Source organism: Sorex fumeus, unplaced genomic scaffold (genome assembly GCF_029834395.1).
Source record: "Sorex fumeus unplaced genomic scaffold, SorFum_2.1 ptg000128l, whole genome shotgun sequence".
NCBI lineage: Eukaryota > Metazoa > Chordata > Mammalia > Eulipotyphla > Soricidae > Sorex > Sorex fumeus.
In genome coordinates this window covers 3,501,085-3,514,299 of record NW_026606185.1, presented here as the reverse complement: position 1 = coordinate 3,514,299, position 13,215 = coordinate 3,501,085, and the positions used below count along the sequence as shown (strand labels likewise).

Sequence of the window (13,215 nt, the reverse complement as noted above, 5' to 3'; positions counted from 1 at the left end):
GCTCACACAGAATTGGAAGGTTCCAGGATACCCCTTAAATTTTCAGGTCAGAGATGGGCAAGAGTGTGCCAATCACTGAGAATTTTCTGGCCATGTTCTTTGTAGAGTCATGGTCGGAGGATATTCAGTCATATTTTGAACTTACAGACTTTACTTGGGCTCCCAAGTTGGCCAGTGGATCAGTCATGGCAGTCCTCAGCCAGCTGGGCTGGTGTGCGTGTGTGTGTGTGTGTGTGTGTGTGTGTGTGTGTCTGTCTGTCTGTCTGTCTGTGCATGTGTGTATGTGTGTGAGTGTGTGTATGTTTATGTGTGTGTGTGCCCATGGCAGTGCTGCTTAGCACTGCATTGTCAGGGGTGACCAAGGCTCCCTGATGGTACTTAGGGACTTCCAGGGCTGCACACAGAGATGTTCAGGGGTCTGAGAGCACATAACCTCTGTGCTCTCTGTCCAGCCCCTCCACATAGATAAAGGTATTATTTGCAGGAAGGTTTCTCTGTTTCTTTAGTTTCTCTGTAATCCGGGAAGCCTCCTCATGCGGTGCTCTTGCTTAGGTTCCTCCTGATGATGGGTGTGCTCTTCTGCTGCGGAGCGGGCTTCTTCATCCGGAGGCGCATGTACCCCCCACCACTGACTGAGGAGCCTGCGTTTAATGTGTCCTATACCAGGCAGCCACAGAGCTCTGCTCCAGGTAAGCCACTTCCAGCACTCCTGCCATGTGGCACATTAGAGTTGGGGCATGCGAAGGGGGTGCTGTCACAAAGTATGCCCGGAAGAAGTATTCAGGCCAGGTTTCATCATTTACATTGTGGTTATTAGCTTCATTTTTCATGTGGGGTGCTGGGAACCAGCCCAGGCTACACGCATATGAGACATGCACTGTAGTACTGAGTCGCGTCCCTGATCCCTGGGCTGATGATACATTTTATTCTGCCTTTGTCACGATAAAAAGTACGACTATGGGGTCCAGTATTATAGCAGGTAGGGCGCTTGCCTTGTACACAGCACACCTGGGTTCAATCTCTGGCATTCCACTTGGTCCCCTAAGTACCACCAGAAGTGATCCCTGAGTACAAAGCCAGGAGTAAACGCTGAACACCACCAAGAGTGGCCCCCAAACAAACAAAAAGTACAATGACTATTAGGCTGACTGCCTTTTGACTCATGTTCTTACCTAGTTATTGGTCCATCTTGTATGCATTTATGAAACTTGTGTATGCATATTATTTCCTTTCATTTCTTAAAATCATCTCATATACATTTTGCTCTGAAGAATGTTCCTGATATTTTTTAAGCTTTGGGACTGAGAATTATGTTACCAAGTGGCAGATTACCTAGATATACTTTCATTGTAGATAATTTTTTAATTTATTCATTCTTTCAACAAATATTTATTGTGCATTAGCAAATGCATTAATAAAATGAACCATTAGTTTTCTGAGGACTTATACATATTGCTGCTATAGAAATTTTGACTTATTTGGGGACCATTACCCAAGGTGATGTTTCTGGGTCAAAAGAATTAGTAGTTTCTAAGTTGAAGCCAGCGGAGATGCTGCCCATGAGCACTGGTTTTCAGCAGGAAACCACTCCTGAGGGCCGAGGGCCAGTGAAGAGGCACATCCACCTGGGGGGAGGAGTTGGTGCTGTGAGAGGTCCAGTGTAATGTAATTCCTGAAGGCTGGAATTGCTGAGTATCACCTATGAATCACTGGGTCTGGCCCCAAAACAGCAACCACAAAAAGGTAACTAGGTGAGATGATGGATGTACTGCTAAATTTTGTAATATTGATCAAATCATTGTGTTTTATACCCAGAGCAGGTACAGTGTCATACATCAATTCTATCCAGATAAACTGGGAGAGGGTAATGGGGAGATGTCAAAGCCTCAGCAAATGCAGTGCTGGGGTGGGTGGAGTGCTGGGCCGGGAACAGTCTGAGTGTTTGAGGTGCACATGTGAGGAGGGCTTGGGGGTCAAGAAGATAACGACTATCGACTTCTGCCTTTTTTATGTGGTTCCTGACCTGAGCATTGAGGCTGAGGCTGCGTCCACTGTGGCCAACTGTGCATTAGGCTGTTTTTAGGAAGGGAAGATGGGTAGTACAGAGGGCAGAGAGATGCAGGGAGCAGAGGGGCTGTTGATAAAGCCAGGTGTGCAGCTAACACAGTTTGGATCTCCCCTTGGTGAAAGGAAGTGGCTGCAAGTATCTAAGTCATTGTCTGTCACAGTAGCTGCCAGGAAAGCAGTGAGTGTTGAATGCAGAGCTGGGTGGAGAGAGTCTGCGAGCCCAGAGTCCACGCAGACCATACCTGATGCAGGACATTCTCCTGTGCCCGCCAGGAATGTTCTCATCTGCTCTTGCCCTGTCTGTCATCCTTCTCTGAGCAGCCCTTTCTGACACCAGCCTAGATTCTCCCACTCGAAGACTACTTAGAGCCACTGTGCCTTTGTGATCCAGTCCACGTCGTAGGTCATGGGTATTTCTCTGGCCTATGGAAGTGCACAGGTTTCTCCCACCTACTGTTCCTGGTTCTTTTGAATAATAACAGATAATACCTGTTGCAGAAAGTGGAACCCAAAGGGGAAGGTGCTTTCTTGGCTAGCCCTGACTTCACTGGGGCAGGGAGGGACATTTTTATTCACTGTCCCATTGTTGGGCAGTTGATATTATTAATTTAAGCAAAACTAACAGCTTTCACGTCTTTAACCTTTAATCAGTGGGAGCAGAAACTTTTGGCCCATCTCCGTCCTTTGTGCCAGAGAAAGTTTCATATAATCTGGGTATCTAGGCATATATATCCTAAATTTATTTTTAAACAAATACTTTCACAACCCACCCAATAAGAACCTAGGGCTTAGAGCAACGGACAGTTGCCTCCCAAACCTCTTACTGTGGATTTTTGTCCCTACATGCATCTGATCTGGTGGTGGGAGGTGGGGGGAGGGTCCCTGCCTCTGGGCTCCAAACTAGCGCAGAGTCCAATAGTAAGAAAAGCATGGAAGCATTAGATTCTAGAGTCTCATCCTTTCCCTTTCATTGAACACATTCAGATTGCCGGAAGAACTCCAAGGGGAAAGGTGGGGGGACAACAACAAAAAGAAAAATGCACTTGAAGATTTTTCACTGCCTTTTACTTCTTCAGTTTATCCTTAATAAATTTTGAGTTCCTCCAATGAGTTTTCTCTTCTTTTAGAATACTTTTAATGTCTCGAGGAGGTATTTCTAAACAAGTTGAAATGATGTTTTTCATTCACTGTTTGGTTGTGTTCACATTGTCATCCCTGCTCTTTGTGGAGGACAGCTGCTGATGGAATGGTGCATGGGTAATTATAAAGGTTATCGTTGCTGTTGAAAATGAGGGAAGTTCGACAAGGGGCTATAGCTAGCACAGATTTTTCTTTTCATTTTAATGCCTTATGGTTTATCACAAGCAAAAAGCAGAGGAAGATCAGAAAGCCATAAGACCTGAGTGGGTTGCCGGAGTTCTTCTGGTCATGCCTGTTGCCCAGCTCATAACTGGCCTTTTGCTCCATGTCACATCTCAGACTGGATACTGGCTAGTTCCCAGAGCTGCACTTACCACATGAGGTAGCCATGCCATCTTTGGCCAACTCTGCCCAATATTTTTGCCTTTGAGGCTTCTACAAACTAGAGATACTAAAATCATTTGGTAGAAAGAGGGAAGAGCATGCTGTCCCCAATTTCAGTTCATCTAGACTGGCCAAGGGGTTGGATGGAGGAAGTCCAGTGTGTGCTTGACACTTCATAGTGTGTCCTTATAATATCTTCTCTTGGAATAAAAGCAACATCTGTACATATTAAATCTCTGCCAAACATGGTAATAAAATTTTTTAAGATGAGAGACGAGGAAACATAAAAGCAAAATGTGAGACAAGACCATCTACAATATAATATATATATATATAATAGTATCTAAAGTGTTTGACATTAAGTTGTGTTAAAATAGTTATCTCCTTAGAGAGAGACAGTTGAACATGACACGAGAAAGTACCAGGAGTTAACTGGGAGTATTTAGTGTTCGGTAGTCACATGTGAGATCGTTCTGTCTCAGCGGAAGGCAGCAGTGGTCGTGGCAGGGTCTATAGCAGTGGGGTCGTGGTGGTGCGTTTGGGCCTAGACTCAGGGTTCCTGCACAGGCTGAGGGAGAAGCGAGGACCCCATCTCTGTGACTGCAGTTTCCCTCCTGAGACCGAGGGAGTGTGACTGTAACCAGGATCAGTAGACACAGTGTGTCAGTTCTCATGCCCAGGGTTTGAGCAGAGGCAGACAGAACACACTGTAGACTGTGCCTGAGAGCACCTGCATTTGAACAGGACCCCAGTTGGACAGAAGAGCACCTGCACACAGAAATACCTCCCGTGCACAGGTGTGTCCTTCTATCACCCTCTCTCCCATGGGTGTTCATTTCTTTTGAACTTCTTCTTACACTGTGTACACATAAAAATATGTGCTTCCTTTTTTCCTCTGGTTTTTCTCTTTTTTAAAAATTCATCCTTCCGCTGTGTGTGTGTGTGTGTGTGTGTGTGTGTGTGTGTGTGTGTGTGTGTATGCTGGAGCCACACCTAGCAATGCTCAGGGCTTCCTTCCAGCGTGGACTATGTGTTGCCAGGGATCAAACCTTCCAAACACATGTCCCAGCCCTTTGTGCTGTTTCTCCACCTTCATTTTTGTCTTAACACTTATCCAGTAGTAAGTGATAAGGTGCTCCCTGGGAAGCCTGAGTCGGTCCATGCCTACTCTGGTCCATGCATGCTAAGCACATTCCCAGTGGCTGACATTGGGGGTCCCCAGGAAAGGATGAAGTGTGCAACCTCTATGCGATGGGGAAGTCTGTGAGAGTGTGTGTGTGTGTAAGTGAATGCCCGTGAGCACCTTATCAGAGTAGTTGAGGGCCACAACTGAGTGTAAGCAGAATTAAGTGTGCAACCGAAGCACATTGCCACACTCAAATATGGGAATGAATATTTCAAAAGGGGAGTTAAAATGAAAGCACATGAACTCACGAACAGGCCTCACCCTAAAAGAAGTTCCTCAATTAATAAAAGTAAACTCTCAAAAGGCTGAAGTGATAGTCCAGGGGTCAAGGCACTTGCATTGCATGCTATTGCCTATGGCTGAGATCTCCTGCACCACAGGGTCCTTTGAACACCACATGTGTGACCTGGAGGCTTCAAGCAGTACCCAAGTCACTCCCAGCACTGCTGGCCCAAACTGCGCTTCCTTTCAGGCCTCGCACTCAGCCTCTGGCCCAGTTGGCCAAGAATCACTTTGAGGACCACCCCCTACACGCCCCACTTCCTGAACTCCATCTAAAATAAAAAACTAAACGATGAATTCACAGGAAGCTGGAACCAGCAGACTGCTTAAATGAGTTACACAAAACAGAAAAAGATTTGCAAACCTGGAGGTTTATGCTTGGTAAAAAACAACATATAGAAATGGCATCACAGGCCTTACTTCTGACAAACCTAATTAGCTGGAAAAGGAAAAATTACAAATTAAAACTGCAAGTCCCACAGTGATTCAAATTCACACAATAAAAGTATTCATGAGATGGAAAATCTTGATAAGATGGGAAGTGTACATCACCAAAGATGCGTCAGAATATTGACATTTACAACGGACCAAAACTCTTTTAAGCAAGAGTTTAAAGACTCAAGAAAAAATTTAATTAACTTCCAGAACATTCATTTAGTACCTTGAACCCTTATTTTTTGTTTTGGAGGCCACACCCTGCAGTGTTGGGGGCTGCTCTCAGCTCTGTGCTCAGAGATTGCTCCCAGCAATACTCCCTGCTCAGGGGATGATGTGGTGCCAGGGTTGACCGGGGCCTGGGTCTCTCCTGTGTGCTCCAGCCTACTCAGCTCTCGCCCGGCCCAGCGTCTTTGAAACTCAAAAAGGAACAGTTTATTTCAGTGACATATGAATATCTACAATGTATTAGAAAATTAAAAAAAAAATTGTTATTGTGCCACACTCCTGAAAGGGTTCAAGGATCCTATGAATTGAACCCAGGTCAGCTGTGTCCAAGGCAAGACAGCACCCTATCCACCCCACTCTAATAGCACTAGCCCCCTAAGTCTATTTTTTGAAAGTTGTCATAATTCAGAAAGAAACACTAAAATGATAAGTTGTGTTTATTGAACACAAATACAGCAACCCAAAGTGGGGGGGGGGGGCATAACTGTAACGGAATCGAGTTATATATATTATAAAAATAAGCTGGTATACAAATAGAGTGTTCTAACATTAGGACATCAAATGCAATTCCAGATACCAGATAAGATCTGGGATACCAGAAAAGAAAATTATTATGTAATATACACAAACGGAAACAAATAATTCAGTATACAAATTGAACTATTTCAAGAAAACGAGGGATTAAAAAAGCACAAAAACATAAGTCCTTTTTAAAATTATTTTTAAAAAATGTTTTAATCTGACGTACACAAAGCTTATTCACAGCTCTACACCCCAGGGTTCACTCCTTGTGGACTCAGGGACTGTATGTGCCACAGGGATCAAACCTGGGTTGGTCATGTACTGTAAAAACCCCTCCCACATAGCTGGGGTTGGGGGTGGGGGGATTATACGTGAAAGGATGTTCGCGGGCTCTCTAGGCAGCTCTCTCTCTTGCCATCCTAGTTCGGTGCTCTCGGGCCGCTTCTCCGCTGGGACAGCTGTTGCCTTGGATGGACAAAGAAAGTACGAGGGCCATGCTGGTTGCTGATTAGTTGCTGTTTATTCAATCTCTCATCTCTCCCAGCTCTCTCTAATCCTCTCTCTAACTCGCTCTACAACGCTCTCCATGACTCCTCTCCAACCTCCCCAGCCACCCTAACACTTTCTCCTCTCTGCCTTCTCTCTGACTCGCAACCTTCCCCTCCAACTCTGTGTCTCTTCTCTCCATCTCTGTCTCTCTCTTCCTCAGTCTTTCTGGAACTCTGTCTCACTCCATCTAGTCCCTTTTCTTCTGTCTCACTCTGTGTCTCTGGTCCTAAGTCCATCCTTATCAGTAATTACTTTTGATATGAAAGGATTGAGCTCTTCAGTCAAAAGAGAGAAAATGGGCATAAACACATGACCCAATTACCTGCTGCCTCTAGAAAACTTAACAGCTTGGAAATGAAAAGATGGGAAAAGCAGATAATCAAAAGCAAATTATCTCAGCAATTTATATCCAAAAAGGCAAAGTTGACTATCTTAGTATGAAATAAAACGTCTTGAATTTTTAAGTTTATGAGAATAAAAGAATGTATGAGACATAAAGGAACACTAATTGCTAACAAAAGATCAGTTGACCATCCAAGTGAGTGATGAACAATTCTGCAATGCTAGCTGTAAACATGGATATCCCACTTAACATGATTCTTATTCTCTTTCACACTTTTTTTGTTCAGGGTCTTCCTGGTTTGCCATAGTTCTACTGGGCTTTGTTTTACCTGTTTCCATCCAAATTTCTTTCTGGTGATAATTCCCATTAGTCCACTAGGTATGGCTCAGAAACAACACCTTCTGGCCACAGTATACCCCTCCCCACCCCCCACCATGCTTGATTACAGAATTGAATTTGCAGTGTTTGAGATGTTTAGTTTCCAGAGCCCTATGTGCATAGGCACATTTTAAAAATGACCACTCTGCCAGTCCAGTGGTCAAAGACCTATTCTTTCCCGTACTTCTGTCCATGGTTTGCATGCCTGTGATGAAGTCTTCCTCATTCCATTCCTTCCCCCCCCCCCCCCCACCAAAGGTCAGTGCTGAGTCCATCTCTCTCTCTTCCTTCATGGACATCTGCATGGTCAACCTGGTCAGTGTCTGCTCCCGGCCTATGCTCTTAACCGGATCAGCAGATGTCTGGAAATGTCCAGGCTGTGCATATTGTCTGTGTGAGCCACTTTGTCCTGCCTCCCCTGGCCAGAGGGCTGTTAGCTGCTTATCACCAGCAGTGCTCCGGCTTCCTGATCACCTTTTGGTTTAGATACCAGTGTCCAGCATGTTCTGTCCCATGGGTGACAAGATCTTTTTCACCTAACAGTTTATGTTCTCCACAGTTTGTCATGTATCATTTCTGTCTGTTCTTTGTTTGTCTGTGTGGGGTTATACCCATCGTGCCACTTGCTTCTGGCTCTGTGCTCAGGGTTTGTCCTGGCAGAGCTCAGGGGACCATACACAGTGCTGTGTATGGTGCCCAGGCGGGCCATGTGTGCGCCAGGCACCCCGTAGGCTGGTCTGTTCTGCTGCTTTATTTCCATACTAATGCCTCTCCGTCAGACTCCGATCCTATGCTCCCAACTCATCAACACCCAAGATCTCTATCATGAACATCAAAATACCACCTTCATGCTCACTCTCCACACACTCACATGGAGCCTCACCCACAAGTAAATCCACAGAAAACCAAGGTATGCGGGACTTTATGACTGAAAACTCTGGGTTCAACAGAATGGGGAATGGGTTCTCTGCCAGTCTCCCTGTTTCTGGCAACCCAGCAGTCACGCCCATAAGCCACCTCTGGTGGCGCCAGATAATTTCATCATTATTCTTGAATAACTTTGGACTCTACTCAAGTAACCAAGCACAAGTGGACTTCCCCTAGCGACTGCCCACTGTGAATGTCCTATTGGTCCAGCAGGAGGAATACAGGACGGTAGACTCCTCCTGACCAGTTCTCCACCCACCCTGACAGGTGCTGGGAGCCCTCCTGTGCTTGGGTCCTTTGCTTGGCAGTAGGTTCAAACACTGCACCAGATTATAAAGTCCTTGGGCTCACTGAGCGTGTATTTCCCACTCCAAGTCTCTACCCACGTAGGAAGGCCCAGACATGGGTCACAGTGCTCAGGCATTTCACCTAACCAGTAGGTCTTTGCATGTCCCTTTTAGCTACCATTGGCCCCTTCCCCTGCCTCTAAGCCTTCCTCTGAGCAGCTCTTCAGTGCACAGCGCAGTCAGGGCTGCCTTAGCTCTGGAGTAAAACTATTAAGTAAAGGCACAGGAAATTCTGTATCTCTGTGTCCTTTGAAAATCTGAAGTTAAAGGCTGGAGAGAGAGAGACAAAAACAAACAAAAATTGGGGTGGGGGACAGAGTGGTAGTACATTGGGGAGGGTGTTTTACCCTGCATGAAGCTGACCTGGGTTCGATCCCTGGCATCCCATATATTCCCTGAGCAGCACCAGGGGTAATTACTGAGTGCAGATCCAGGAGTAACCCCTGAGCATCTCTGGTTATGGCCCCAAAACAAAAGAAACACCAGAAAAGGAAAATTTAAATTTATTATCTGGGTCTGTCCTCATGATGCAAACAGTATACCAATCACTTCTTTAGTCTTAAAAACTCTCCTTTCTGAGGGCCAGAAATGCAGCTCAGGTAGCAGAGCCCCTGGCTCCTTCTGTCCGAGACCCATCCCTAATAACCCTGGGTGTTCTGTAGCCTGCCCTGCTGCATTGAGGAAACTAACAGAGCCACAGATTCCTCACTCAGTCAAACCCAGGGTACCTCTGTCTTCATGAAACAAGCAAGAACAAAACATACCTCTCTCCCCTTGGCCCCCGGAATGCAGCTCCTGACTCCCTGTTTTGTTTCTTCCCAATTTCCTTTAAATTCTTTTCATCTACTTCAGATGTTCTGCTTCCTTTTCTGCTTTGCTTTGGCCTTTCCTGTAGTTCTCTGCCAGCCTCGGTGATTTCCTTCTGTTTTCTCACCCCACATACTTCGTGGGTGTTTTTCATCACATCTGTGTTTTTCTTACCTCCTTTACAGAGGCTTCCCAGGAACTGGTGGAACTTCCACCTGCCCCACCCTCCTGCCCCTGGGTTCTCTTGGTAGACCCCCTGAGAGAGATGGCAGGCAGCCCTTCGCTCTTTTTTCTTCTTTCTCAGATTTTATTTTGTTAAAGCACCGTGAATTACAAAGTCATTCATAGCTCAATTTTCCACACCCCGGAGTTTAGAGGTGAAGGAAAGAAACTGTTTTTCTTTTGACCTCTTCTTTCTCCTGCAGAACAGAATCCTGGTTGAATGACAGCAAGGAAAAGTGTTCAGTTGAAGCATTAACTGTAGGGCCCAGAGAGATTATATAGATCATATAAAGGGCAAAGTCTTGCTTGCAGGCAACTAGCTCCATCACATATGCATTTGGTCCTCAAAGCATTGAGTAAGGCTACAAAGACAGATTGCAGCCAGGGGAACATAGACCCGAGTTGACTGGTTCTGCCCTGGTAGAGCGGAGCTCCCAAGCACACTGGGACTGGACCCTCAGCAACCTTCTAGCTCTGTTTCAGTTACTCAGATTCCAATAACCCCAGACGAGCTTTAATATTGTGCATCTCAAGCATTTGAGTGGAGACCCCGTCCCCCCCCCCCCCAGATCACTTGAGTCTTCCTCATGCTCACTCTTTCCTCTCTCCTCCCTGTCAGCAATCCCACCAGCAGTGAATGAGGGTCCTTTTAACCCCATATTCACACTGTCACTGGTTGCTTTTGTTCTTTGTGATGTATGGACATCTTACTGGTATGGGATGATATTTTATTTTTGTTTTAATTTGCATTTCCCTGATGATGAGTGATGTAGAGCATTTCTTCACATACTAGTTGGCCATCTCTGGCTTTTCTTGAGGAAGTTTGTTTCTTTTTTCCCCATTTTTTCAGGGGGTTGACAGATTGTGAGAAAATAATTGCCCACCTCTCATCTAACAAAGGGTTGGTCATTGGTCACTGTCCTCCCATTGTTCATCGATTTGCTCAAGCGGGCCCAGTAACGTCTCCATTGGAGACTTTGTTGTTACTGCGTTTGGCATATCGAATATATCACGGGTAGCTTGCCAGGCTCTGCCATGCAGGCGAGATACTCTCGGTAGCTTGCCGGGCTCTCCGAGAGGGGCGGAGGAATCGAACTCGGGTCGACCATGTTGGCTGCGTGCAAGGCAGACGCCCTACCCGCTGTGCTATTGCTCCAGCCCAACAAAGGGTTAATATCCAAAATATGTAAAGAACTTATAAAACAGCAAGACAAAAAGTGATCTCTTTTGAATCTTTAATTTCTTATTTATATAAAATTGTTTAAGGCTCTGTGTTTGTATAAAATATACCTCCAGAGATTAAAAAATTAATCTTTGAAGCCAAAGGGATATTACAGGGGTCAAGAAGCTTGACTCCCAAGCAGCTGGCCAAGTCTGAGCATCTCATGTTACCCCCTGCACTTGCCAGGAGTGATTCTTGAGTGTAGAACCAGGAGTAGTCCCTGAGCACAGCTGGATGTGCTCCCCAAATTAATCTTTGTCTTTGAGAGACTCACAGTCACAGACAGTCATGAACTGGTACAGAAATATTTATTGGCAGCAGGTGAGATGTACCCTAGTCTAGGTGTGCAGTTGTGGTAGAGTCGCCAGGGTAGCAGGGCATGACTGAAGTGGGCAGTCTGTGCTGACCCTGGGACACATGCATGTCTGTCTGGCTTTGTTTCTGTCCTTCAGTACGTCTCTAGGTACCATGAACTAGTTCATGCCATCTAGAGTCTGAGATAGTTTGTTCCTTGGGGGCTGTCCTTCCTGCTGGAAGTGGAGACATCCATCAGTCAGACTTTTGCAGTGAGCGATTAGAGGGGGAAAATCCACACAGTCCTCATACCCCATCAGACTCCCAGCAGCTTCTTGGGTGCCCCAAGGAGCTCCCTGCATTAGTAGAGGCCGAGTCCCGAGTCCCCTTGCAAAGGATTGTGGCTCTGGGATTCCCTAAAGCTCCTGTTTACTTGTGTTGATTTTTGTTTTGTTTTGTTTTGGGGTCACACCCAGCATTGCTCAGGCTGACTCCTGGCTCAGCACTCAGGGACCACTCCTTGTGGGCTCAGGGTGCCTATGGGATGCCAGGAACTGAACCCAAGTCAGCCATGTGCTAGGCAAATGCCCTACCCACTGCACTATCATCCTGGCCCTTGCCTTGATTTTTTTCATTTGACATTTTATCATGCTGTCAACATGATACAAGGAACCAGGTATGAATAATAGACTCCAAACAGCGTCTCATATATTCTACCCATTAAAATGAGTTAGGGGTTCGAGATAATACAGCAGGTAAGATGCTTGCCTTACCAGCAAGGCTTACCCAGGTTTGGTCCTTTGAGTACCACCAGGAGTAACCCCCAAGCATAGAGTCAGGAAGAAGCTTTGAGTGTCACCAGGTGTGGCCATGTAACAAACACCCAAAGATTAATTAATTAGAGTAAGAGTTAATGCTGGATTTGGGAACTGAGCAGCAAGACTGCTCCCGAGCCACTGTCTTTGCTCCGTGCACCCTGCAGCCCCCAGAGAATACCTTCCTCTGTGGCATCGGGGCAAGTAGGGGTTCTGTCAGCAACCTAGCTGCCTTCCCGGGGGTTTGCTCAGAGGTTGTCTCCTGATGTTGGGCTGCCCTGAATGACAAGTAATCTCTGCCTCTCAGAAAGTTTGACCCAGCAGGCAAGCATGAAGGCAGGGCTGGGCCAGCTCCCATGTCACCGAGCCCAGTGGAGGCCAGAGAGGGACACTGGCAGGGTCTGGGAAGCCCAGTCCCTCCCCCATCACCTCCGTCACCTAGACGACTGGTGCTCCTGGCCACCCTCTCCAGCTGTGGTTTTGCAGCCTCCCGGGCCCTTCGGTTGAGTCATTCAAACCTCACCCAGTCTGGGTCTGACCCTGGTCATCAGGGCTTGTCCCTGTGCCCGTGCCCGGGCTGTGGCCCTCCATTGTGTGGGCTCCTCCTGAGACTCGACTCTGTCACCGCGTCACCTCTGCTGTTCTGTCTTGCAGGTGCCCAGCCCCCGGGGCTGCCCTACTACGCCGACCCCGGAGGACCAGGGCTGACTCCTGCGGGCAGCACCGTGGCCATGGCTTACCAGGTGCAGCCACACTCCCCGCAGGGTGGCACCGCCTACCCGCCGCCCCCATCCTACTGCAACACCCCACCGCCCCCCTACGAGCAGGTGGTGAAGGCCAAGTAAGGCTGCCACCCACCTGGTGACCTGCAGGGGACACAAGCAGAGACTCCACTCTCGCACCCCTGTCCGTCTGCTTCCAGGAACCATCTTGTGAGCCACTCAAGACAAACGCTCTTGGGGCTCCAGAGCCAGCGTGGCCCAAGCTGCCCCAGGAGGACCAACGTCCACCCATCCCGTGTCTCCCTGTGGCCTGTTTCTGCTAGGACAGAGGGGATCCTCCTGGGA

The 13,215-nt window shown here is 47.1% G+C and overlaps 1 protein-coding gene across 1 annotated transcript in view; it reads left to right on the top strand.

Annotated features, from left to right (window-relative positions):
* Positions 1-13,007, top strand: part of VOPP1 (VOPP1 WW domain binding protein) — a 101,248-nt gene extending 88,241 nt beyond the window's left edge. The window contains exons 4-5 of the mRNA XM_056138143.1: positions 553-689; positions 12,803-13,007. Of these exons, the coding sequence (XP_055994118.1) occupies positions 553-689; positions 12,803-12,993 (328 nt within the window). The 3' untranslated portion in view covers positions 12,994-13,007. The remainder of the gene's footprint in view (positions 1-552; positions 690-12,802) is intronic.
* Positions 13,008-13,215: the final 208 nt, after the last annotated feature.